Consider the following 26,239-nt stretch of genomic DNA (forward strand, 5'->3'; position numbering starts at 1 on the left):
ATAATAATTCTAATTCGTTTAAACGAAATAAAACATGAGATAGTAAGTATAGATTTAACTAGGTTCAAAACTGCTCCAATTCGAAGATCATATTTATTGCTTTCAAACAAATTAATTTCGGCTATTCCGGACATCTGAATCCGGTTTCGATAGAATTGGAAATGGTGATTAAAAACTGCAAAAAGGATCTCACTCACTTTCCTACAAGATGGCCAAATCGATTTTCACAAACTTATAGGTTCAAAGAAAAAGTCTTACAGTTTCATACGGAATTCCTAAATTAGTTGTAGATATCACTTCCGGTTCCGGAACTACAGGGTAACAGGATTTGTGGAGTTTCTTAGATTAAATCCGAACAAACTTTCCTATTTCTATTCAATAAACAGTTGTTTTAGCGAATTCCACAGTAATATTTATGATGTTATGAGTAATACGAGAAACCCAAGTTACACCACTAGGTGGATTAAAACAGGTTTTATTGATTTATTTCAGATACGGGATGCAATGGATCGACGAGACGTTCCGAACTATTTGCGAAGCATTGGATTCCACATGACTCAATTCGAGGTACATCTTTGTCATTACAGAATGTCCGGATATACAATTAGGTTGCAGATGAACATGTATGATATGGAGTGTTCAGCTAGGTTGTTTTTTGCCTTGTGTTTCACATGTCGATTGGTTTAATTGGCTAAACTTCCATTTGCGAAGTTTTTTTTCATGAACCAAATCTTAAATAACGTAATCTTTTTACCATCTCATATAGAAAAGCTATACAATCACTGTGAAAACCAACTTTTGCAACTAGACTCGGAGAGCCGAATATCATATTCCATTCGACTCAGCTCGACGAACTGAGCAAATGTCTTTGTGTGTGTGGGTGTGGGTGTGACAAATATTGTCACTCACTTTTCTCGGAGGTGGCTTAACCGGTTTTCACAAACTTAGATTCAAATGAAAAGTCTCACGGTCCCATACAAAGTTTCTGAATTCCATTTGGATCCGATTTCCGGTTCCAGAATTACAGGGTGATATGCCCCAAAAATGTGAAAATAATTCATTAAAAATGTGAAAGTAATGCCACTCACTTTTCTCGGAGATGGATACGATAAGATGTCATAAGAGCATCTCAATTTTCATATAATAATGTCAATTTCAGGAATACTTTGTTCATAACCTACCTCTTTTTATTGGCTAGTAAATTTCTCAAGTTTGCAGACCATGAGAGTCTGTAAAGAAATAAATCATTGATAGATCCATAAATGATTTGCAAAGTTTTATCCAAGTGCGACTAGCAGTACATTTTTTCCAAAATTCAAATCGTCGTAGAGAATCGTAAAAAAATTGTAGGTCATATTAGCGTATGGTTGAATGAATCGAATGTCACTATGCCGATATCCAACATTCGGTTCCGAAAGTACCAACAATAGTAATCAAATGTGATAAAATTCAGCTCCCTTCACTTTCTCACTAACTTCACTAACTTTAATTCAAATGTGCAACAGAAATCTTCAAAACTCTTTCCTAAACATTTTTAAATTGTAGCATTTTGGGAAATTTATGCTGTAATATATAGAAGAAAATGAATAATATGAGAAAGGCATCATTACACCAAAAGGTGGATTAAAACAGGTTTTTATTAAGTAAATTATATAAAAACGTACACTACCGTGAAAGAGTTTTTTTTCCATAGTATGAAAAAATGTACTATTCAGATTCCATTTTTTTACAGGTCTGACAAATAGTTGTCAGAAAACGATATTTCAGGTCGTTCTAAATCCAAAATAGCGACATCTGGTTTATTGGTATTCATTGAAACCCTACCCAGTATGGATCTATCTGGAACAGGTTTGATGAATAGATAAGATAATAAAATAAAACGATATTTGAGATCGTTACGAAATAAAAGATCACCCCGGGTTGGTGGTTCAATGCATAGGACGCTGGTCTTACGAGACAGCTGTCGTATGTTCGAGCCCCGCCTTGGAAGGATTCTTAGTGTCAGTAGGATCCATAGTACCAGCCATGCAATGATTCTGTACACTAAGAATCGGCTGCGAAGTCTGTTGAAACAGAAAGGCCAAATTCCACAAAAGGAATGTAATGCCAAGACTTTGCTTTCAACGAAATCCAAGATGGCAACTTCCGATTATTGATATTCTTTAATAAACCTTACAGTACCCAAGTAACTGTTTTTGTTACGCTAGCTTATTTGTTACTAGTTTACAACCAGAAATTTGAGTGATTGTTACTAACATCTAACCACTTGCGTGACTCAAAAAGCGCAGTTTCTACTAGTTGTTAAGTCGGCTAAAAATAAGTTGTCGTTACGTTGTAAATCTAAATATGTTTATGAAGAGATAAATAATAAACAACTAAAAAACCTTATGTTCAGAATGCTCAAAATTAATCCAAGTAAAGTGATTATAATTATAATATCACAATCGATGGTTAACCCCTATATTGTTTTCTTCGAGTTTATAATAGTGCATAGAACAAAAATGCCTTTCATTATTTTCGCCAAAAAGTAGTTTTGAAAAAAGTAATATCCTGGTTTTATTTATGTTTTATACACTTCTTGCGACTCCATTGTGTGATCGCCATATTCAAGCTAACAAAAGATTTTTAGGTTGCATTTCCGCTATCATTACGTTGGGAAAACCTACACGGAACGACCGAAATTAACTCTGCGCCTAATTCGTATTACTGTTTTTGAATTTGTTGATTTCAACAACAAAATTTCCAAAATAACTATAAAATTAGTTGAAATTGAGAATTTACTTTGCTGAAAAAAACTTTTATTTTTAGAGGATGTGTTTAGTTGGCGAATATCCTGGTCACAAACCAGCAATATTTCAATCCAACACGAAATTCTCGTTGACAACTAATTTTGTTACTAAAATCAGAAAATTTGTTTCTATTTATCTATCACCATCATTACTGAAGGACAGCACAAAGCACGAGGTTTTATTAACAAGTTTATTAGCCAAAAACTCGTGAGAAGTGTCAAAGCAAAACAATCCATTAAAAAGCTAAAAAGGACAGTCTTGTTGAAACTGCTTGCAAATTGCTTAGATGTTTTTCGCATGTGTTACGATATATCCATATATAAATTTCTAAACCGATATGTAAAAATGACATCAACTGTTAGTGAAAGGTATATTTATTCAGAATTTGTGCACATTTGAAGCGATTGTGGGTAATAATGTTTTTACGCGGAACAGTGAAGTGAGTTTCGAATGTTGCACTCTAATTGTATATGCCAAATGATTTTTTTTTTTTTTTTTTTTTAAATAACTATTTATTGTAATATGAGTTAAAATTAAATTATTAAGATTTAAATTGGGTGTTCAGCCACAAGTGGTGACTTTTCAGCCCTGTTATATATATATATATATATATATATATATATATATATATATATATATATATATATATATATATATGATTTGGTTATTACCATGAAGACATCATTTGCTTCCGCAATTCTGAGATTTTTGTGTAGGGAAAATTCTAAACCTACTTGTATTGTGTAATGGGGAAAAGGAACTTATATACTAACTTACTAACTAATACAGAGAGCGAATCGATTCAATTGAAGATTGCATCGATTTTTGTCGGAATTTGCTTATAATATTATGTGACATTACATCTAATGGTTCTATATTTGTGAGTCTGTGTAACTCATTTGTACTAAACCAGGGAGGACGCTTCAGAATCATTTTCAGAATTTTATTCTGAATCCTTTGAAGCGTTTTCTTCCTGGTGGAACAACAGCTTGACCAAATTGGTACCGCATAAAGCATGGCTGGTCTGAAAATTTGTTTATAAATTAACAATTTGTTTTTTAGACAGAGCTTAGAATTTCTGTTTATAAGAGGATATAAACATTTAATATATTTATTACACTTTGCCTGGATTCCTTCAATGTGATCCTTGAAAGTGAGTTTTTTGTCATACGTTAAACCTAAGTATTTAGCTTGATCAGACCATGTCAATTCCAAGCCATTCAATTTGAGAATGTGATTATTGTTTGGTTTAAGAAAAGAAGCTCTTGGCTTGTGAGGAAAGATAATTAATTGCGTTTTTGCTGCATTTGGTTTAATTTTCCATTTTGACAGATAATCACTGAAAATATTTAAACTTCTTTGTAGGCGACTGCAGATCACTCTTAGATTTCTACCTGTGGCTAACAGACTTGTGTCGTCACAGAATAGCGATTTCTGACAACCAACGGGTAGATTTGGAAGATCAGAAGTGAAAATATTATACAAGATTGGAGCTACACTCGAACCCTGCGGAACACCGGCTCGTACGGGTAGCAATTCAGATTTACAATTCTGATAGCTAACCTGTAGAGTACGATCAGTTAAATAATTTTGAATCATTTTGATCAAATAAATAGGAAACTGGAAATCAGACATTTTTGCTATTAAACCTTTGTGCCAAACACTGTCGAATGCTTTTTCTATGTCTAGAAGAGCAACTCCAGTGGATAACCCAGAAGATTTATTTGCTTTTATCATGTTCGTTACTCTGACAAGTTGATGAGTAGTTGAATGTTCATGACGAAATCCAAACTGCTCTGGTAAAAAAATTGAATTCTCATTTATATGAGTCATCATTCTCAACAAGATAATTTTTTCAAAAAGTTTACTGATAGAAGAAAGTAAGCTAATTGGGCGATAACTTGATGTTTCTGCTGGGTTTTTATCAGGTTTTAGGATAGGAATTACTTTAGCGTTTTTCCATCTTTTTGGGAAGTAAGCTAATGAAAAACACTTGTTGAAAATTTTAACCAGGAGTCTCAAGGCAACATCGGGAAGATTTTTAATAAGAATATTAAAAATTCCATCATTACCAGGAGCCTTCATGTTTTTAAGTTTTCTAATAATTGATTTAATTTCATCAAAATTCGTCTCAATAATGTCATCGTGTGATAACACTTGAGTTGAAATATGATCATATTTCAGTGAGACTTCATTTTCAATAGGACTCACAACGTTCAAATTAAAATTGTGGACACTCTCGAACTGCTGAGCAAGTTTTTGAGCTTTTTCGCCATTTGTAAGAAGTATTTGATTTCCTTCCTTGAGAGCAGGAATAGGTTTCTGAGGTTTCTTAAGAACCTTAGAAAGTTTCCAGAAAGGTTTAGAATATGGTTTAATTTGTTCAACTTCTTTAGCGAAATTTTCATTTCGCAAAAGAGTAAATCTATGTTTAATTTCTTTTTGTAAATCCTTAACTATGTTTTTCATAGCAGGATCACGAGAACGTTGATATTGTCGTCGACGAACATTCTTCAACCGAATGAGCAGTTGAAGATTGTCATCGATGATAGGAGAATTTAATTTAGTTTGAGCTTTGGGAACTGAAAGATTTCTAGCTTCGATAATATAATGATTCAAATTATCAATTGCTGTGTCGATATCCGCAGAATTTTCTAAAATAGTTTCATGATCCACATGATTTTCAATGTGAGATCTGTAATCCAACCAATTTGCTCTATGATAGTTGAAAATAGAACTAATTGGATTAATTATAGCTTCGTTGGAAAGTCTGAATGTTACAGGAAGATGATCTGAGTCAAAATCAGCATGAGTAATCGGTTCACTACAAATGTGACTTTGATCTGTTAGAACCAGATCAATTGTAGACGGGTTTTTCACGGAAGAGAAACAAGTAGGATTACTGGGATGAAGAACTGTAAAGTAACCAGCTGAGAGTTGATTATGAAGTATTTTACCATTACTATTATTTTGCCTACAATTCCACTGGACATGCTTAGCATTTAAGTCCCCTATTACGAAAAATTTCGATCGATATCTTGTAAGTTTTTGCAAATCGCCTTTAAAGAAATTTAATTGTTCGCCGGTGCATTGGAATGGCAAATATGCTCCAGCGATGAAATAAATTCCATGAATGGTTTCAACTTCGATTCCCAAGCTTTCAATAACTTTAGTATTGAAAGAAGGTAAAATTCGATGTTTAATTTGCCGTTGGACAAAAATGGCAACTCCACCACCAATTCCAGTAAACCTGTCAAATCGATGAACCACATAATGTGGATTACTTTTCAATTTTACATTTGGTTTAAGAAAAGTTTCTGTCACAATGGCAATATGAATTTTGTGAACTTTGAGAAAATTATAAAATTCATCTTCACTCGATTTCAAAGATCGAGCATTCCAATTTAAAATATTCAAATAATTATTTAACATCACTGTTAAATTTTAAATTCATTATAATATTATTTGCAAATTTCCATCCGATTTGAAATGCTTCAAAAAGTGATGAAGTCGAATTCATTTGGATGATCATTTGAAAAAGTTGATCTTGTAGGTAGATCATTTTATTTTCAGTTATATCGCCTAAATCGACTTCATTTAAAGAAGCGAATGGCATTGAAGGAATATTTGTAGGTAGACTGCCATTAGAAGAAGATGATTTGGCCGGTCTACCTATTAATAAATTGTTTTCGTTAGAAGAAGAACTGCAAGGCGGTCCTGTGTTTTGATTATTTACATTAGAAGAAATAGGAGATAGATTTCTACCTAATATACCAGCATAAGTGAAATTAGAAGAAGATGATGACGAGGTCGATCTACCTGTCAATAAATTGTTTTCGTTAGAAGACGAATTGGCAGGTGCCTTAGAAGAATTTTCAGGTATGTTCTGTAAATTTAAGGTCGTTGATTTGACTTGTTGTCTAAGCGAACGAGCGTTTAAAATTTTTTCCCTGACAGGACATTTCAAATAATTGGATTTATGATTTCCATTGCAATTTGAACATGAAAATTTATCAGTGGTTTCATTCATTGGACAAGCGTCTTTCGAATGCGATTTACCACAATTCAAACACCGTATATCCATATGACAATTTTTGGTTCCATGACCGAAGCCTTGGCAACGACGACATTGCGTTAAGTTTGCAATACGATTATGCCGTTTATAATGTTCCCAATGAATTTTAATGTGGGAAATGAAACGTACTTTTTCTAAAGTTTTCAAATTGTTTACATCACTTCGATTGAAGTGTATTAGGTAAAGTTCATGGGAAATTCCAGAGCGTGGTTTAGAAGTACCATTCGCTCTTTTTTTCATAAGTATTACTTGGGAAGGGGCAAAACCAAGCAATTCTTTTAGTTCATTTTTAATTTCATCAATACTTTGATCATTTGATAATCCTTTCAAGACAGCCTTGAAGGGTCTGTCTGATTTTATATCATATGAATAAAATTTATGAAGTTTTTCGGACAAATATCGAATAAGACGTTCGTAATCTTCCAATCCATCCACCAAGACTCGACATTCTCCTCTTCGTCCGATTTGAAATGAGACTTTTACTTCCGGGAGAAAAGTAGAAAGCTCAGTACGGAATGCTTTGAAGTCGGAAATCATCACCGTCACTGGTGGCATAGATTGATGTTTCTTCCCAGAACGACAAGCGTCCATTTTGGGAATTTTTGAAGAATTTTCTTCTATGTCGCTACAATCGGATTCAGGAAGAATCTCGTAAATATTGTTAGACGGCATAGGATCAACGGAAGGAAAATCCGTCCGTTGTCTTTTATTTTTACATTCAGATTCTATAAGATCGTGAATGTTATTAGAAAAATGTTGAATAACGGATTGTGATTTATTCCGTATTGAATTATTTTTAGCCTTAGGCTTGTTGCCTTTCCGGTTGGACGCAGGCATTTTTGAAATTAATGAAATTTTAAATTAAATTAACTAGGCTAAATTAGTCTTCGATTAGACTCCTAGCTAGCCTTAAAAAAGGCTGATTAATTTCTTAGTCACTCTAATATCACTCTTTGTATCACTTAATCACTCTAATATCACTCTTTGTATCACTTAGTCACTTAGTTAGTGATTCAGGTAGCCTTGAAAAAGACTGAAGCCTTGAATCAATGAAACTCTAGGTAGCCAGAAAAAAAAATTCCAGGAGCCAAGAGCTATACGCGTGCGGTGCGAACGACTGTTCAACACCGACTGATATGCCAAATGATGTTTTTTGTATCTTCCAACCTTCCGGACTACGCCGTCCGGTGTGCTACTTGTATTCGGTTTTTGTTTTCCGAGTGCTCAAAGTTTTCAGTGAGAGATTTCGCGAAGTCGAATGAAGAAAACAGCGATCAAAGAAAAATTTTCAAAAAGAAGTTTATGTTTCGTTTATATCTTTTTCTCTAATACAACATCGTATTTATACCTGCCAATATAGAAAAGACAACCGCGACTGAAGTTTTTTCGGTAGTAGTGTGCCATCTAGTGGCTAGTAGTCATTACGGTGTTAACATTTTCTCGGTGACAGAGCGCCATATAGCTGCAAATTGCAGAAGCCGATTCAACCATTCATGTTGGTTGAAAACAACGTTTTATTTCTCTAATTCAACTAAAAAATTAGTTGAATGGAAATGAAGTGTGCCTTAGCTAAGAAATGACAGCACGTTTAATTGGTGAATTCAGCTAAAAAATTAGTCATTTCAACAAATAATTTGTTATTATTAAGGGAATTAGAATCAAAAAATCTAAATTAGCAAAAGTAAGAATTTTTTAGTTGTCTCAAAAAATAACTAACTAAAATCAGAAAATCAACTAATTTTTTCGCCAAAATGCTGATTTCGGTCTTTCCGTGTATCGATAGCCATCTGAATCAATGCAGGAATTGTATGTTATAATCTTATAATATCTAAGTTATTGCTACATGAATTCACCGTAACATCAATTCACCTTGTTTTAACCAGTATAACATAAAAAAACATATTCGTGTTTTTGTTGCAACATACTTTGTACTTAGTCGCATCAGAACTAGTTGCGGATTGCTACTTGGCTATAGATATTTTTGGAACAGGTTTGATTAGTGTATGGTTATAAATGATCTTGGTGATAATTTGGAAAACCCGGGTTTCGACTTTCGGTTGTTTAAGTTTTTTTGAAAACCATTACTGTATGAGTATTTCCGAAACGCACTTGATGCGTAGTTGCCTGATTATAATGTTTATGGTCATTTCATAATCCAAAATGGCAATTGCTTGCAGTTTGAATATTTTCGGATCTAATTCGATGGATAGAACGAAAATGACAGGTCAATTCGTATAAAAAATTCAAGTATCAAAACCATTTGAAAACAATTAAGCGTGTTTTAGGAACCTATTCAGTCAGTAGAATTGATAAACACTGTTTCCCGTTTCTAACTAGCCAAATTATGCATACTTATTTCCGAAATTATGCAAACTGTGGCGAGTTCCAAAGAATATCGATAAATCGGAAATCTTTATCTAGGATTATGAAACGACCTCAACCATCATATTCTCGTATCTACTCGTCCAAAAATACTCATATCGTAAAGGTTTTCAGAAAACATCGACAAAGTGGTAGTCACTATTTTGGATTTTGGAACGACCTCAACCATCTTAAACTGGCATCTACTCACCAAATCCGTTCCAAAATTACCCATATTGTAAGGTTTTTTGAAGGATTTTGGAACTACCTCAAACATTATTATTTTTTTTAATGTCCCGGGTTGGCGGTTCAATGCATAGGACGCTGGTCTTACAAGCCAGTTGTCGTATGTTCGAGCCCCGACCTGGAAGGATTCTTAGTGTCAGTAGGATCCATAGTACTAGCCATGCAATGATTCTGTACACTAAGAATCGGCTGCGAAGTCTGTTGAAACAGAAAGGCCAAATTCCACCAAAGGAATATAATGCCAAGACTTTGCTTTTCAAACATTATTTCCCGCATCTGCTGTTCTCATCCGTTCAGAAAATATCCATTTGTTTAGGTTTTACGATATTCGTTACACAAAACTTTTTTAACGAACGTAAAATTCCAATAAAGCAAACTTTTCTACAAACTGATTCGATTTACGAACCCCCACTTTAGTTCGTGAATGGAGGTTTAAGTGTAAATACCGGAAAACGATATTTTAATCTCGAAGAAAGGTTTTCGAATGATGCGGTTTTACATTATTCTATGTCCGGCGCATTTTTGTCAAATCGCGCTTTCGATTCAGTGATATTTAATAAAGACTGTCCCAGAAATATTCAAATTTTATTCCATATACTCATAATATTAGACTACAATATTATTCTCAACATTTGCTACTTAGCCATTGTAGACTAGCTGGCGCACCTTCTTGCGAACGTTCCTCATTAAATTCCGTACAGACTTCTTGGCAACAAGTTTTGACACTTTTTTCCAATCTTTCTCGAACTGTTGAATGGTTTCGGCTGCCGAGACATGTTTTCTAAGATGTGCCTTCGTTAATGCCCAAAATTCCTCAATTGGTCAAAGTTGTGGGAAATTTGGTGGATTCATGTCTTTTGGAACGAAAGTGACATTTTTGGTAGTATACCATTCTACCGTTGATTTGGAGTAGTGGCAAGAAGCGTGATCTCGCCAGAAGACAACAGGATCCTTGTGGCTTCGAATCATGGGTAGAAGTCGGTTTTGGAAACATTCCTTGATGTATATTTCGCTGTTCATTGAAGCAGTGGTGATGAAGGGTTTCGAAATCTTAACGCAGCTACAAATTGCTTGCCAGACCATAGCTTTCTTACCAAATTTTTCGACTTCAATCGATGTCTCGGACTGGTTTAACACTTACCCTCCTCGCACCGAATAATATTGTGGTCCCGGCAAGGATTTGTAATCGAGTTTCACGTAGGTTTCGTCGTCTATGATTATGCAGTTCAAATTTCCAGCAAGAATCGTATTGTACAGCTTTCGAACCCTCGGCCTGATCGATGCTTCTTGTTTCGGACTACGTTTTGGTTGTTTCTGCTTCTTATAGGTTCGAAGATTCAAACGTTCTTTAGCACGAAGAACATTTGACTTCGAAGTGCCCACTTTTTTGGCCACATCCCAAACTGAAACCTTCTTCTTTTGCTCGAACGCCTTCAGTATACGTTTATCCAACTGAGGGTTAGCAGGACCTTTTTTTCGACCCGTTTTCGATTTGTCCTCAAAGGTGTTATCCTTACCGAACTTCCAGATTGCATTTCGCAGGGCTTTTTCACTTACTCCTTCCATTTTTGCTATCTTTCTCAGTGACAGTCCGCGTTCTGTGCACCATTTGGTCACAATTTTTCGACGTTGTTCTGCTAAAAGTCCACGCGTTTCGAAACAAACTAATGAAAACGAATAAACAACTGCACAAGTGGTTAGAGAAGAGTGTAAACAACAGGACGCAGCCATAAAAATTGACAGATTCTGAACCATTGCGAAATGGCAGCGGTTTTTGGTTGCGTCCATACTTTCTGGGACAGTCTTTAGTGATTCGCGTCTCGATTTAATTGAAGAACTCCGAGAACCAAAAATAATATGAGAGTACCTAAGCGGCCTGATGAATAAAGTTTTTGTAGTAGTGTTTTTTGTACCAATTTATATCATTGAAAATATCAAACAAAATTAATGACGCAGAGAAAAATATTGTAAGGGTAACCAAAAAAAAGTGACAACTTCTAGTAACTTTTCTTTTGCCGGTTCGGATAGTAAATGGTAAAAGACCTTTATCACTACTTTCCGACATACCAGAGACTTGGGCGATTCGCATTGTTCAGATGCCCAAGCCCGACTCCTCCGGTAGAAGGTAAAAGTTAAGTTACTAAAAAGATTTCTGCTTGCCTAAATGACCCTCTGTCACGTCACGTCTCTCATTTTCCGTTCTATATATTCACATCCTTGCTCTCTCTTGAGTACTACCATTCTATAATTTTCATTTGCTGTTTCTACCAAAATGGTCTCTGGTCTCTGGAAAAAAGAAATATTGACTTAGTCGTCGAAAAGAAAAAAGTAAGGGTAAGTAAATTTTGGTTTCAAGCAACGATTTATTTTATTGAAATAGTGACATTAAAAAATTTGGTCTAATATAGCAAATATTGTTGCTTGAAACTACAAAACTAGATACTAGATTTTTCTCAGTGGAATAGTTTATTTCAATTAATATTTTGATGAAAATAACAAATATTTTATTTGTGGGTTCCTCTCAATTTCTGACAAACAATTTCATAATGAATCTAACTTGCAAAATCAGTTTGAAATGAACTCACTTTAGACAACGGTAGTGCTTTGAATTTATAAACTTGGGAGTTGAAATGAATGATAAGATATTATTTATTAATCATAAATGCCATCAGGCTCACACCTAGAATTTTGTTTCGGGAACAAAGAGCGATCTAAAACGTCGGAATGGAACTCACACCGATTTCTCAAACACTAATTGTCCTATTTTATGAACTTCAAATGAAAGGTGGTATTATCTCGTATGACATTTAATTTAATCGTGATCGTCATTAGAAATAACGTCAATTTCAAGGTATTTTTAGTTGGTTTCTGGTTTTCGGTTCTGGAAGTAGCGGCCAACAATTCCCAAACAAAATGCGCATACAGAGATTTATCTAAGATGACTAGGTCAATTTTCACAAATGATAGAATGTATTCATATGAAAGGGTTTATCCGGATACAGCGAATTTAAACTATAAACTTAGATTTCGTTCGAACACTTAAAATTAATTTTCTTCGAACCGCAGGAAAACAATCTGATGAAGGAAGTCGAACAACAGGGACAATATTTCTTAACCTTCGAGGAAGTGGTCAAACTATTTCTGAACCATCGAACCCTCGCAAGCCCGAGCTGCGAATACGTCCAAACGGCACTGATCTATATAAGCAAAGGAATCTTCGATACAGTGAGCTTAACATCCTTCAACGAACTGCTAGGCTCACTCGGCGAGCAGATCAATGCAAAATCTTTGGACTTCTACTGTACAGTTTTGTTCCCCGAATACGCCCCAAAAGAGAATGGTTCCAATGATTCCAACGATTTCCTCGTACCACTCGATGAATTTGCTGATAAATTGTGCTGATATTGGCAGGTAAACTACACAGGTTCCATGGGATAATATGTCTTTATTGTGAACTTTTTTCTTCTTCCTGCAGCAGCTTTACAATCTTTTATTATAATTATAGGAAAATCACTTATCAAAATATACCTTTTTTGGAAACATTTTTCTCTTATCAACTAGTAACTAATACACAACGCAAGTGATTCGAAACTACCCGTCATCGGAAACTGAATCAGCTTCTGCTATGGCAATTGAAAAAACAATATCGCACGACAGTTTGGAGATAATCAGGAATGATCTCTTATCTAGGATACGCTACATTCTCGTCGTATAATCTACAATGGACTGTTATGGAAGAAATCTACTTCTTAATTATCGGAGATTTCTCTCCTTCTGTTTCTCTCTTCGAATGTAAATTGACTTCACAAAGCAATATAAATGTATTTCGAGCAGAAATAAATCCATCTTATTATGTTTTGTTTTCTTGTTCTTAAATAGTAAAATCACAAATTTATTTTTTCATTTTACTCTTTCACTTAGATTATTCATCTTTGTTAAATTGTTTTTGATTTCCTTTGTAGGAATTTCTTGGATATCCTTATGATATTTCTCAGGATCTTTAGCATGCCTTGTTTTATTTTCCTCGCAATCTAGTACGAGCAATTTCTATATCCACTCACACACACACGACAGTGTAGAGCTCGTCTCGAACGATCATCTGATCCGGAGCTAGTTGTGTTGTAATTGTATATTTTTTTTCGTCGAAAGGCACACACTACTTTTTAACGGGTCACAGCTTATAGTTTTTTGGTTTTACTACCTTTGTATCTTTTACTGAACATATCAAACACTTATCACATACGTTTAATTTTAGTTTAACTTCTGCCAAAAAATTAATTATAATTTCAAAACAGATACAGACATAATCGTGTGTAAACCTAATGTTTTTTTGTGAACTTTTCGATTAACATTTAAAGAAGCGGAAAAAAATTTAGCGAATAAAAGATGTCGAAAAAATGGGCAATTAAAATAAAACGCTAGAAAATCTTTAATGAATGAATAAGTGTTTAAGGGAATAACTAAAAACGCAAAAAAGAATAATTTCGATGGCCAAAAAAGTAACTACTTTCGGTACTGCTACTGCTACCATTGCGAGCCCATGTTAGAAAACTATTATCTCAGATAATCGATGTTTTTTCCGAAATTGGTAAGTTGCTTGAAACCCGTTTTTTTTTTCAATGATTCATGTTTTTAAAAGACACTACGCATTGCTCTACTACTTGTTTAGTTTAATCTCGCCTTTGGAGCTATTAAGCTGTTAAGTTGTATTATCATGCACGCCAGTTTAACTTGAGAAAAATGTCTGAATAGGTAAATGTAATAAGCACAGAAAACTTAGAAATACAGTACAGTGCAGTGGTCTAAAATCTAAAAAGCGTAGGCCGCCTTTTCTATTTTTACACGTCTGCCTTCACTTGACATAATCAGGGTTTCGACTGAAGATAAAATTCTCGGATTTTCAAGATCAATTCGAATAATGAATCCAGAAAACTTGTTGAAAGAATAAACATTTGTTGTCGAATTCCATCGACTGTTCGTGAAGGCTTTCGGTCCTCATGCTCTATCGGAAGCAATATGCAAGAGGTGGTTCTAATACTTCAAAAGAAGTTATTTTGATGTAAGAACCGAGGAACGTGGAAGACCGTCTAGAAGATTGAAGACATCAAATTCCCGGCATCATTGGACGAAGGTGACTCGCAAATTCAGAAAGAATTGACATTAAGTATGTCACAAGCAGCAATCTCCTATCTCTATTAAGGGTTATGGGAAAAGTGCTTAAAATGGAAAAATGGGTACCACATGAATTGAATGAAAGATAGCAAAAAAAAAAAACGTCGCACCATTTGTGAAACGTTACCGAAAATTCGCGCCGAAAATCATAGGTTAGTCGAGGTGAGGAATTTCCATCGATTGCAAAACGAAATCGATTCGGCTAGAAAATAATATGGAGGGTCAGATATATTACTGCTGTATTCCTAAAAAAACTGTTCATCAATCGAAAGAGAAAAGTTTGTCCGGATGTAAACTAGCATAAACTAGTAGCTCCGGAATACCTTTTATTAGGGTCTAGCTCAAGTGAGTGAGTTCCATTAGGCACTTTTTGACTACTATTTCCGTACAGCTAATGTCTGTTTTGTAGGGTCAACAACTTACATTATTGGAACAGTTTTGAGCCCAATTTAGAAGAATGTTTCCCTTTCTTGCGTCGTCGCTCTAAACGACAAAATTACATTCCAAACAATTAATTCTGGAATTGCAAAGAACTGTAAGACCTTCCATTTGAATCCATTTTGAGCCATCTCGGAGAAAGAAGATTGAGGTCTGTTTTGGAACTTTTGACTACTATTTCTGGTACTTGCGATAGTCGTCAAACGGATGAGATATTTAAGTGTTCACAAGTTCCTATCTCATGTCTCCCCGCGAGACTTTGATGACATTTGGTCAATAAAACGGCATCGATTGGGTGCTATTGTCTTCTGCTTTACTAGCAAAATGAAAGGGTGCGAATTTGGTAATCACTCATTTGAAATGATAATAATAAAACAATTACAAATAGTTGACTTTTTGAAAAAAAAAACTTAAACACGTTTTTCTGAAAACCGATTTTTCAAAAACCGTAAACACGATCCTGCAAAATCTACTGAACCAATTCTTTTCAAACTTGGAGATACTTTTTGGTATAACATGCCTTCCTATTTCGTTTTTGAAATTTTTCTATTTTCATGTCATGGTAGTTTTTCACCTCAAAATTGGCGGAAAATTTAGCGTGAGATCACATTTTTTGCTCAAATATACCAGTAACTGTTGAAAAATAAAAATAATAACTTGAGAACGACGGAGGGGGGAGAAAAAACTTGGTCTTTAAGTAAATTTAAGAATATTTTGGAAATCAGATAATTTTACGCCGAGTTATCGTGTTCACCGCGCAACTTGAATCTCAAAAGAGGTTTTGGGGAATACTCTGTTACCACCTCAATTTTCAATATTAATATACGGTAATTTAACTAAATATTCTTTCAATGATGCTTTATAATGTGAAAAAAGTTTGAAAAAATTTGCTCAAGCTGTTTCTCCGTAAAAAAATTCAAATTATCCCTTATCAGGTGGCAACTAAAATTTTGGAATTTTTTCGAGGCCTGATCCTCAACAACAAACGAGCTCAGAAAGAACTAAGAGTGTGTATGTGTTAGCTCTCTTCTCCTCTTTCTGCTAGTATTTTCTGTTTTGTTCATGCTTGCTCAGTTTTGCTCACAATGCCGTCAAAACAAGAAGTATTTCACGAGCGCATTGTACAGTTCTATGAATTGCACAGAAATCTCGTCAAATAGTATACGGTACAACATTTTAAAAGCAAAAATGTTGCGGCTTCGACAGTTTACAATATCCTAAGATGCCCAACAACTGCTCGTAAGGAAGGTAGTGGAAATCCAGCCAAAATTATGGACGCAAAACTGTTCTCACCAGTACATCTGCAAAACATTGAAAAGACTCGAAATAAAGTACCGAAAGAAGACACGAGCCCCGGAATATACTGACGCACAGATTTCAACGCTGAATTCCCAATGCCGCTGGTTGATTCAACGGATAGTTCTACTGTTCATCCGAATATAAAATATTAGTTTAAACATAAGTTTGAACAGAAAGTGATGCTGTACATTGTCATTTCCGAGAAAGGCATTTCTAAGCCATGGTTCAAGCCATCTGGGTTGGCAATTAATCAAGATGTGTACCAATGTTTGTAGAAAGTTTTGATCCCGTTTTTTTCAAAAAACATCATGCTGATGGACAATACGTGTTTTGGCCGGATAAAGCGTCATCGCATTGCGCCGAAAAACACAATCGATCCTGAATACCCATTCGATCCCATTTGTAACCAAAAACCACAACCCGATAAATCTACCTCAGTGTCGCCTAATCAAAGATTTCTTCGGGGTTTTGAGCTTCTTGATGTACAAAAATAACTGGAGAGCCACGAATTGCTAACTGTTGATTAGTAGAATCAAGAGATGCATTTGCAAAGTTGACATGAAGGCCGTACAACGCTCCTGTTCCGACATCAAAAGGAAGCTTCGCCGAACTGTTGAACATTCTCTACCCTGCAGCAAAACACATAATATCTTTGAATCAACACGGTTTCGTCAGAAATCGCTCTACTACAACAAACCTGATGAGCTATGTGTTTTCGCTTATTAGCAAACTTGAAAAACGTCAGCAGGTCGATGCAGTATATGTAGACTTTTCAAAGGCTTTCGACTGTGTTCCACATCAACATGCAGTAGAGAAACTGAAAAGAATTGGCTTCCCCGATTGGTTAACCAACTGGATCTTTTCATACCTTTCAAATCGTAGTGCATCTGTAAGGCTTGGTTCTTCGTGTTCAGTAAGCTTCAACATTACATCTGGAGTACCTCAAGGAAGTCATCTCGGGCCTCTACTGTTTGTACTTTTCATCAACGACCTCTGTGACAGACTTACATCGTGTAAAGTCGTATATGCGGATGATTTAAAGGTTTATCGCATCATAACAACTCTGGTGGACTGTTGTGCTCTGCATATGGATATCGAGAGAATTCTAACATGGTACCATCAAAACGGTATGAGAGTGAATATTGAAAAATCTAGCATCATTACTTTTGCACGAGTACGATCACCAATTGTGTTCGAATATACTATGAACGCTGTCTCTATAAAAAGAATAACATCGGTCAAGGATCTTGGTATTATTCTCGACAGTAAACTTCGATTCACAGAACACTACTCAACCATGACAGCAAAGGCATATGCAGTATTAGGGCTCATCAAACGCAATACTCGCGACTTTACGGATATCTATTGTCTGAAGTCACTGTACATCTCTCTGGTTCGTAGCATTCTCGAATACGGAGTTACTGTGTGGTCGCCGTACCACTCTATCTACATAGATCGTATCGAACGAATACAAAAGAGCTTTATCAGATTTGCCCTTCGCCAACTTCCTTGGCAAAATCGTTTACAACCTCCTCTCTATGATCATCGCTGCGCTCTCATCAATCTTCCCACTCTACGAAATAGGCGAATATACTTGCAGCGACTGTTTATATTCGATTTGATATCGCACAACATGGACTGCTCTGTGCTGTTGGCCGAATTAGATATCAACGTTCCTGGTAGATCACTGAGGAGAACTGTATTTTTCCGACCTGTGGCTCATCGAACGCAGTATGGACAAAACAATCCAATAGATGTTTGCTGTCGACATTTCAATAGCGTTTACAACATCTTTGATTTTATTACTAGTAAGGACACTTTCAAAAGACGAATAGGAGTAGAGTTAATTTAGAATTAGATTTAGTCTGTGCGATATTTTTTTTTAATCGAAGACGATAAACAATAAACATATATGAAACAACTATGCATGGTACGGCAGTGAATTTATTTTCTATTTAGGGGAAATTAGCTCATCTTTACACAGGCTTCATTGAAAGCAAATATCGAATTTGCAATTTTTTCATTCGTCATATTCACCCCTATTCTGTACGTCGATCGATTCGAAACATTCCGATCGAATGTGCAATTTCCGTTCTGCATTCCGTTCGAGTTGGGTATGAACTCGAATATCATTCGTTCGAGTTGTTCAATTTTCGAACATTACTCGATCGACTTGCGTACGTATTACTTCTGTTCGGTTAAGAATCGTTCTAATTTGTTTACACAAGTGTGATGGCTCCGTTTACTAAGAAATTAATAATATAAAAAATATAGAACGTGTAAGTAGTGTTGACAGCTTTGATGGATAGTGTTCGAAATTTCAAGCGTTCCCGAACGAGAGCCGATCGAATCATACAAGTCGAACGGAATGAAGAAGGCAAAATTCGAACTCGAACGAGTGTAGATTCGTTCGTATCACAAATCCGTCGGATTGCAGAATCGGGGTGATTGTAACTCCGGAACCGGAGGTCCGGTTTTCAAAAAAAAGTGAACTTGAACGCCTGCGGAGCGATTTAAGTTACACTGCTAAGTTGCTTTAGCAGTTCAATGTGGTACTGCTAGTGCATTGAAGAGTCGGAGACTGATAGAAAATATTGGAATAAAATATTGAAATCCAGGCATTAAATGCAGCAAAATAAACATGCACTTTTCCCCACCTTTTCCTTCATTTTCGCTCCAACTCTCTTGTCTCAGCTTCCCATTATTACACACTAGACAACTTCAAGGGAAGTTATTTTGTATTGAGATAAAAAAATCGGAGAAAGCATACGAATACATTAAAAAGACGCATCAGTTCAAAAATTATTCTAAATAATAATTTACATATCTCGTAAAATTTAAAATAAATGCTTAGAAGGCGTATGTCAAAGTTAATTTAATTTAAATTTTATTTATACCCGGTATGTCAAAGTTGGTTTCGAAATAGAATACAATTGCTACTGCTCCAAGTATTTTTTGTACGACTTAATCAAAGCTTCTGCGAACTGTAAAAATTGTGTTGATATGCAATCTTTGAACAGAAAATTGGTCCATATTTTTCTCTGATTCTAGTGAAAATGCACGGTTTTACGTGATTCAATAAAATTACCTGATTCTACAAAATCGATCTTTTCATGAAACGAGATCCTGAATTGATCATAAAATAGGACTTTTGAATAATTAAATTTGTGACTAATTCTGTACAGAAGCCGCGTTATTTACAATAGTTGAAAAGATGGTAATAACAGTTTTCTTCAGTTGTCACATTCAGTAATGCAAAACTTTAAATCCTTAGGTAATTTTGCATGTAACTTAATCGTACCGATATTCTTGCTAAACTACTATTTCGATTTTCAAATTCTTTTCTTGCATGCGATAGTGTGACAGACAACACGGATCATTGCAATGAGCGACTCTGAACGGAGCGCTCTTGGGTATGCGCCGGTTTAATTGAACAACCGATTTCACAATAAATGTCAATGTAGCGAAGCAGTTGAAGAGAGTGAGAGTCATGGGAATACACGAAAGAAATACATAAAATTTCAGCGCTGGCTCGAATCAACCACGTTAGCCCTCGTCAATACACAAATGGCACGATGACAGACTCCCGGCGAATGACCATAGTCAGGGTAGAGCCGGTTATAAATAAACGGTATAAAAAATAATAAATTTTCGGTCTCACTTCTCGAACTGGGATGTATTTTGAGTTGCCGTTTAAGGTGGATAGTTCTGGCTTGTCATGAGAGTCGCGACTCAAGACTAAACGAATCATAGATGTCAATTTTGTACGGCGGGTCGGATGATCACCGGTTCATAGCTTGAGTCATATTTAAAAGCAGAGAGACATAAATTTTCTGGAGAAACGCGTTTCTAGCTTGAAGAACCGTGGTTCGATCGCTCTTTGCTACGAACCTGGTGAACGACTCGTGACATCACTAGCATGTATTAGTGCCCTTGAATTTTATTCTTTTTACAAACTTCTGATCAAATTGACATAAATATTATCAAAACAAAAATCATCCCAAATCGAAGTGAATACAAACGACAGTAATATAGCTTTCGCTTGAAACCTCCGAAACCTCTTACAAGAATTAGGTTCTTTAGTGGTGAACCAAACTTAAAACAAATGGTCGCTTGAAACATGAAGCAGGTAACGGACGGATGCATTGAAGTGATGAATTACTTTATGCTACCGTATATCCGAGAATCTCTTATGCCTTATTTGTATTGTAGAACTCGGTTATTTAACCAGTAAGATTATAACGGCATTTAATTAGTGTACCTTGATCGAGGCGTTACATTTTTTCTACTACAAAGGATTGTGTTGTAATTTTCATCGCAACAACTCTGTATGAAGAATGTGGTAACATTGGAAATTTCGTGGACGGGACAATTGCATGGCTATGATCCTACGCACACTAAACATCCTTCCAGGTCCGGTTCGAACAAACGACAACTGACTTGCGTGATCGAGCGCCTTATTATTGGAAGTATTCGAGCTAATGCATTACATGGAAGCCAAAGTTTCAAATAGATGAGATGAATATAGATTCAATTACCCTATCGCTAACGATTTCTGTTTCAAACCACTGTACTGTACGGTTACTGGCGTGCCACTATATAACCATCGATTATCTGAGAGAAACATTTTGCTTTCCGCAATGGTTGCAATCGTTGATGCTCGGTCATCATCGGGTGTAACTTCTAAGGCTGCATGTTTCGGATGTCCTCCAAACATTCATATAATGAACGTGTCCTCCCGGTTGGTCTAGGTGACAACGAAGGCCTGTTTCTTAGATGGCGATATTCGCCCGACTGTTCAGAGCTCAATATTCTTTGCCCTTGCTGTTGTCGCGGATTCCTCGGCGCGTGGTGATGAGATTCGTCGTACGCTTCTTGCGCGAGTAGGACCGTAGTTTGCGATCCGAAACGGTAAGTTCCCGGGAGCTGTTGGGTCGACATTTACGAGTATCTGTTACAAAGAGAGAGAGAGAGAAAATATATGTTATATAGTATCTTCAAAACAAAATTAAAGGCCATGCATAATCTTCGCAGGGGCACTGAGCGAAAGTTTCTTGAACGCCAAGGCTTCTACAAGTAGAGAGAAAGAGATTCTCCTGTACCCGAAAAAAATGCATCAGACGAAAAAGATCATCAAAAATTAAAATTCTCAGGGAACAAACCAACACATATTAATAAGTTATATTTTTGAAAAGTTGATTCATCCAACCTACTATTCTAAGGCAACCTTGGATTTTAAGTTACCCATCAAATACTGCGCAACACATGCACCTTCTTCCTTACACACTTTCATCTACTCTATCTTCACATCCTCGTCATTTTTTCGCATTCCATGTTTTCTGGGGCTTGCCCTTCATAATCACTCAGAATTTTTCTATTGGACAAAGTTCTATCTTATTCTGCACAAAAAATCGCCGGCTTCGTGCAACGGCATGATGACAATTCTAGACAAAACTGAATGCCATCTTCGTTGGACCGAAGGAACGGCAACCGGCACTTCTGGAGGCTTTCTTCTACATATATTTAGCAGTTAATGGTGCCGATCGTAACGCACGGCTTGCTGAATTTTCCGCAATCGTAGATCGCCTGCCACACCACGTATGTCTTGGCAAATTTGTAAATCCTCTTTATTTTTAAATTCTCCGTAGCATCCATGTGGGACTTCAGGACGGGATCTGCTTCAATGTACGTCTCGTCCTCCAATGTCGAGGTCTTCGATCTGAGTTCGACATGCGGACATTAGATTTCTTCGATCGATACAAGAATAAAACCGTTTACCACACACTCTCTGCTGAAGTGCGTTTTAAAAGCATGTATGTTTAAATTATGTGCAGATTGAGGAGTTTAAAATTAACGTGCAGATGAAAAAACGCGGGCGAAAAGGGGCACTTAACAGTTTGACAGCAGATCAAAAAACAATGTAGACGGACTGGTTTCCGCGAAAAAAAGTAAAAATAGGCAAGAAAAGGATGTTCGTTTGACGGCCATCTTGAAGGGTTCTGGAGTATTTTCTTTTGCCGTTGGAGAGGTAACCGAGTTTGGTTGGATCACCGAGTGAACCGCATGGTTTGTTACGGTTCAAGTGATCCGGACATTCAACCCTATTCTGTACGTCGATCGATTCGAAATATTCCGATCGAATATGCAATTTCCATTCTGCATTCCGTTCGAGCAGGGTATGAACTCGAATATCATTCGTCCGAGTTGTTAAATTTTCGAACATTACTCGATCGACTTGCGTACGTATTACTTCTGTTCGGTTTAGAACCGTTCTAATGGCCCTTATTACCGTTCTCACTCAACTTTCCCATTCGCTTCACTTACATGTCACTTCACTTGATTTTCCCTATTACCAGTATCATGCATAGTGAAGTGATCACTGTAGTGGAAAAAAACTCATTTTTTCAACGAAATGTTGGTGGCGTGATGTTCATAATGACATCAAGTTCATCCAAATAATTACTTTTGTCTTTGAAGCGACTTCCGTATTAACGACCTAAGTTCACTTCACTCGATTTTCACCGTGAAGTGATACCGATAATAAGGGTCACAATCATTTCACTTGGTTTTCACCGTGTAGTGATACCGGTAATAAGGGCCAATTTGTTTATACAAGTGTGACGGTTTCGTTTACTAAGATATGAATAATAGAAATAATATAAAACGTGTAAGTAGTGTTGACAGCTTTGATAGTTAGTGTTCGAAATTTCAAGTGTTCCCGAACGAATCATACAAGTCGAGCGGAATAAAGAATGCAAAATTCGAACTCAAACGAAAGTGTAGATTTGTTCGTATCACAAATCCGTCGGATTGCAGAATCGGGGTGATTATTGTGGAACGGAGTTTGTTAGAGACGGCGTTGACTGATCGTGCACCCGAGTGTAACCGTCATTTGTTCTCATCGCCATCAATCCCGGTGTGGCGGATTGAAACAAATACGAATCAAGACAAACAGAGTCTATATTCTGAGTTCGCGTGTTCGGTGTTGGTTCTTAATAAAGATTCAGGCAGATTCTCGTGCAATTGCGATTCAAAAGAGTGACGATTGATTGAACTGTTTGATTGAAAATGTCGATCATTAGAAATTTTGGTTGCCTTATTCCACATCAATTGCTCGAACAACCCCATGGGGCTGATCCTTGTAGTTTTTTCGAATAAACCTTTTTCTGGCTGCAAGGATTACATTCAGGCACATTTTGCTAAAAGCTTTCGACGCTTTTCATAGAAAATCAACGAATTTCATACAACCAATTTCGTCGTATTTGGATTTGGATTTGGAAGTACTCAATGAAATACAAATTATTTCGCTAATTGATTTTGTAAACGGAATAACGTTATTTTTGTAAAGTTTTCTAAGTTTTACACAGAATAAGATCAATTTTGTAATGAACTGAAGAAAACCGCTTCAGTATGAATGTGTCCATTTGCACTTGAATAAACTCCGTAAACGTTGAAATTATGTATCCAATACAGGGTATTTATCAAAGTTTTGTCTAGAAATTCACTATATTCGCTCAGTTTGCTTGAAATTGAAGAATTCTGCTAACTACTTTATTAGAATTTCTATAACTCACCAATAAACACAATTCTGATGGATTTACAAACAAATTTTAAGAATGTGAACCTTACGTAACGATCAAAGACACAGAGCATAGATCTCTATTTCTACCAGGTCAATTCACTATCCCAACTGTTATTGCGACAAATTTGGTAAAGCAGATACTTACTTGGTGTTTGCGCTTGCTCGTACGATTTAAGCATTTTATTCTGTTCCTTCAACTTTCGCATCAATACTTCATTCTTTTGCCGCTCCATGTTTAGTTCCAGACACAGTTGGGCTTTGCTTTTGGAATCTAGCGGTGATAGAACTCTACAAGAAGTACAGCATTATAAGTCTAGAATCAATTTTCTCAATACGATCAACGCTTACGGATGGTTGAAAATCGTGGAAGAGGACGGTCGCTTTTCTGGATCGGGATGCATCATTAACTTAATTAGTTCGTTGAACTCCTGACTGAGACCGGACAAATCAGGGAACTTTCCATTACGCAGCATATGCCATTCGGGACCGTTCTTTGGCAAAGGACCTGCACCGGCAGCCTCATACAGCGTGATTCCCAGCGAAAAAATATCAGCTTTTGGCAAATTGGAAAAGTCTTCCTGCAGAATTTCGTTCGGTAGGTAGCGGCAGTCACCTTCTTCCACCTGCGGATCGTTCACCGAAGTAACGTGGCCGAGGTCGCCAATTTTAAATGTTGTTAGGAATTCGTTATCTACATCTTCATAGACGTCTTCGAAACCGTCGTCGGTACTGTCGGGGTGATAAACCGATCCGAAACAAGACGGCCGGATGGGCACTTTGGTGAGGAAAATATTTCCAGATTTCAGATCCATGTGCACGAGATCGTTTGAATGTATGTATTTTAACCCTTCGGCAATGTGCAGTAGCAGCATTCGTAGTTCCGGTTCTTTAAGTGATCTTTCTTGAAGCAAAGTTTGTAAACTTCCCCCGTTACAGAACTCATTCTGTATGAGCATATGATTATTCTCCGCCCATGCCGAGTAGTATCGTACGACATTGTCATGCTTTCCCAGAACAGCATGCGCATAGACTTCGTTCAACGCTGTCTTTTCAAAGGAACTCCCCGCTACCGGCTTAATACTTTTCTTAATCGCATACACACATCCATCCAGCCGATTTATACACTTATAGACCTCACCAAATTCTCCTACACCAAGCAGGGACAGCTGAAGGAACTCTTTTTCATACCGGGAGATGTTTGAATCTTGAAGTGCCAAACGCTTCGGAGCTTGTCGTATCTCGCCGTAATCATTTTCCAGTAAACTAGATGTTCTAAGCGTATCATTAACCATTTTCTGTGTCTGGAAAAAACCCCAACTTTGTCGCGTTGGTGGCTGATTGACGTTGCTGCAAGGGATAACAATGGGAAAGCTTGTACTTAGAAGATTGTCGTTCCCGTCCTGCCCGGAACGAGTACGTTTTTTCGTTCGAATGAACATCCCCGGTGGTGTAAATGGATTGACATTTGCCGATGAAATCATATTGTCACAACTACGATGCAATGGAACTGCTTTTGGTTTCTCATAAATTGATCGATTTCCATCGATTGGTTTTGCTAACAACTCCGTGTCTTTGGTGGCTACAGTGGTGAGTGGTTTCATGAATTTACTTGTTGATTTTTGTATGATTGTTTTCGGAGTAGCCGGAGAATCAAACAACCGCAATGCTCGTACCTTTCGATAAGGTGGTGAGACAGATGGTTGCTTTCGGGGGCTGACCGTCAGCACTGCTCGTCGGTAATCTTCATCCAAATTATCTCCATCCGGCGATACACCGAAGGTCAGCTTCCGTGGTAACACGGCGGATCGATCTGGTGATGGTAGCTCGACGCTTGAATTCATATCAGGTGATGAATCAACACCGCTGCTCTCGGTATAAATATCCATTGGACTGTAAAGGATCGAGTTTTTTTTTTCGAAGCACATTAAAGAGAATTGATGCTACGTACCGTTTAAATTCATGCAATTCCTGTAGGTTTAACAAAAATATTCCAACTGCGAAACCGGCAAAACAAACATAACCAGCCGTTGAGCAAAAATCGCGTCACACCAAACAATGCAATGCAAACAACCACTGACGGAATCTTTTCACTCTGTAGTCGGTAAAAATCACACAAATTCCACCACAAATATTCACACTGATCGAAAATTACTAGCTTAGAATCAAATTTTAATAATTTGGAATCTAATAACAATTTAAACAACTTATTTCTTGCTAAAACTCAACAATTACACTCTGCTCAAGCAGGCAGCAGTGAGAAAATCCGTTTATCTTGTG

At 36.6% G+C, this 26,239-nt stretch overlaps 2 protein-coding genes across 4 annotated transcripts in view; one reads left to right on the forward strand and one right to left on the reverse strand.

Moving 5' to 3' along the window:
* LOC131427510 (cilia- and flagella-associated protein 251-like) overlaps positions 1-13,169 on the forward strand; it is a 38,277-nt gene extending 25,108 nt beyond the window's left edge. The window contains exons 12-14 of one of the 3 annotated variants that reach the window (XM_058590762.1): positions 493-567; positions 12,538-12,882; positions 13,033-13,169. In XM_058590762.1, coding sequence (XP_058446745.1) covers positions 493-567; positions 12,538-12,873 — 411 coding nt within the window. In that variant the 3' untranslated portion in view covers positions 12,874-12,882; positions 13,033-13,169. Of the gene's footprint in view, positions 1-492; positions 568-12,537; positions 12,883-12,976 lie in introns of all 3 variants that reach the window. The other 2 variants (XM_058590761.1, XM_058590763.1) reach the window with 2 other exon arrangements.
* Positions 13,170-13,305: 136 nt separating this feature from the next.
* LOC131427511 (wee1-like protein kinase) lies at positions 13,306-26,239 on the reverse strand. The gene is made up of 4 exons (XM_058590764.1): positions 25,911-26,239; positions 24,311-25,852; positions 24,108-24,250; positions 13,306-21,331 (listed from the first exon to the last, which is right to left on the reverse strand). The coding sequence occupies exons 2-4, from the start codon at positions 25,846-25,848 to the stop codon at positions 21,186-21,188; spliced, it is 1,827 nt and encodes a 608-aa protein (XP_058446747.1). The 5' UTR covers positions 25,849-25,852; positions 25,911-26,239; the 3' UTR covers positions 13,306-21,185.

The sequence above is a fragment of the Malaya genurostris genome, chromosome 2, assembly GCF_030247185.1.
Source record: "Malaya genurostris strain Urasoe2022 chromosome 2, Malgen_1.1, whole genome shotgun sequence".
In the NCBI taxonomy this organism is placed as follows: Eukaryota; Metazoa; Arthropoda; class Insecta; order Diptera; family Culicidae; genus Malaya; species Malaya genurostris.

Bases quoted from the DNA above. Each gene is read 5' to 3' on its own strand.
- LOC131427511 (XM_058590764.1), bottom strand. From the start codon at position 25,848: ATGGATATTTATACCGAGAGCAGCGGTGTTGATTCATCACCTGATATG. The intron at 24,251-24,310 runs GTAAGCGTTGAT...TACTTCTTGTAG, and splicing joins TCCACGATTTTCAACCATCC to AGTTCTATCACCGCTAGATT. The intron at 21,332-24,107 runs GTAAGTATCTGC...TCTTTGTAACAG, and splicing joins CGAGCAAGCGCAAACACCAA to ATACTCGTAAATGTCGACCC.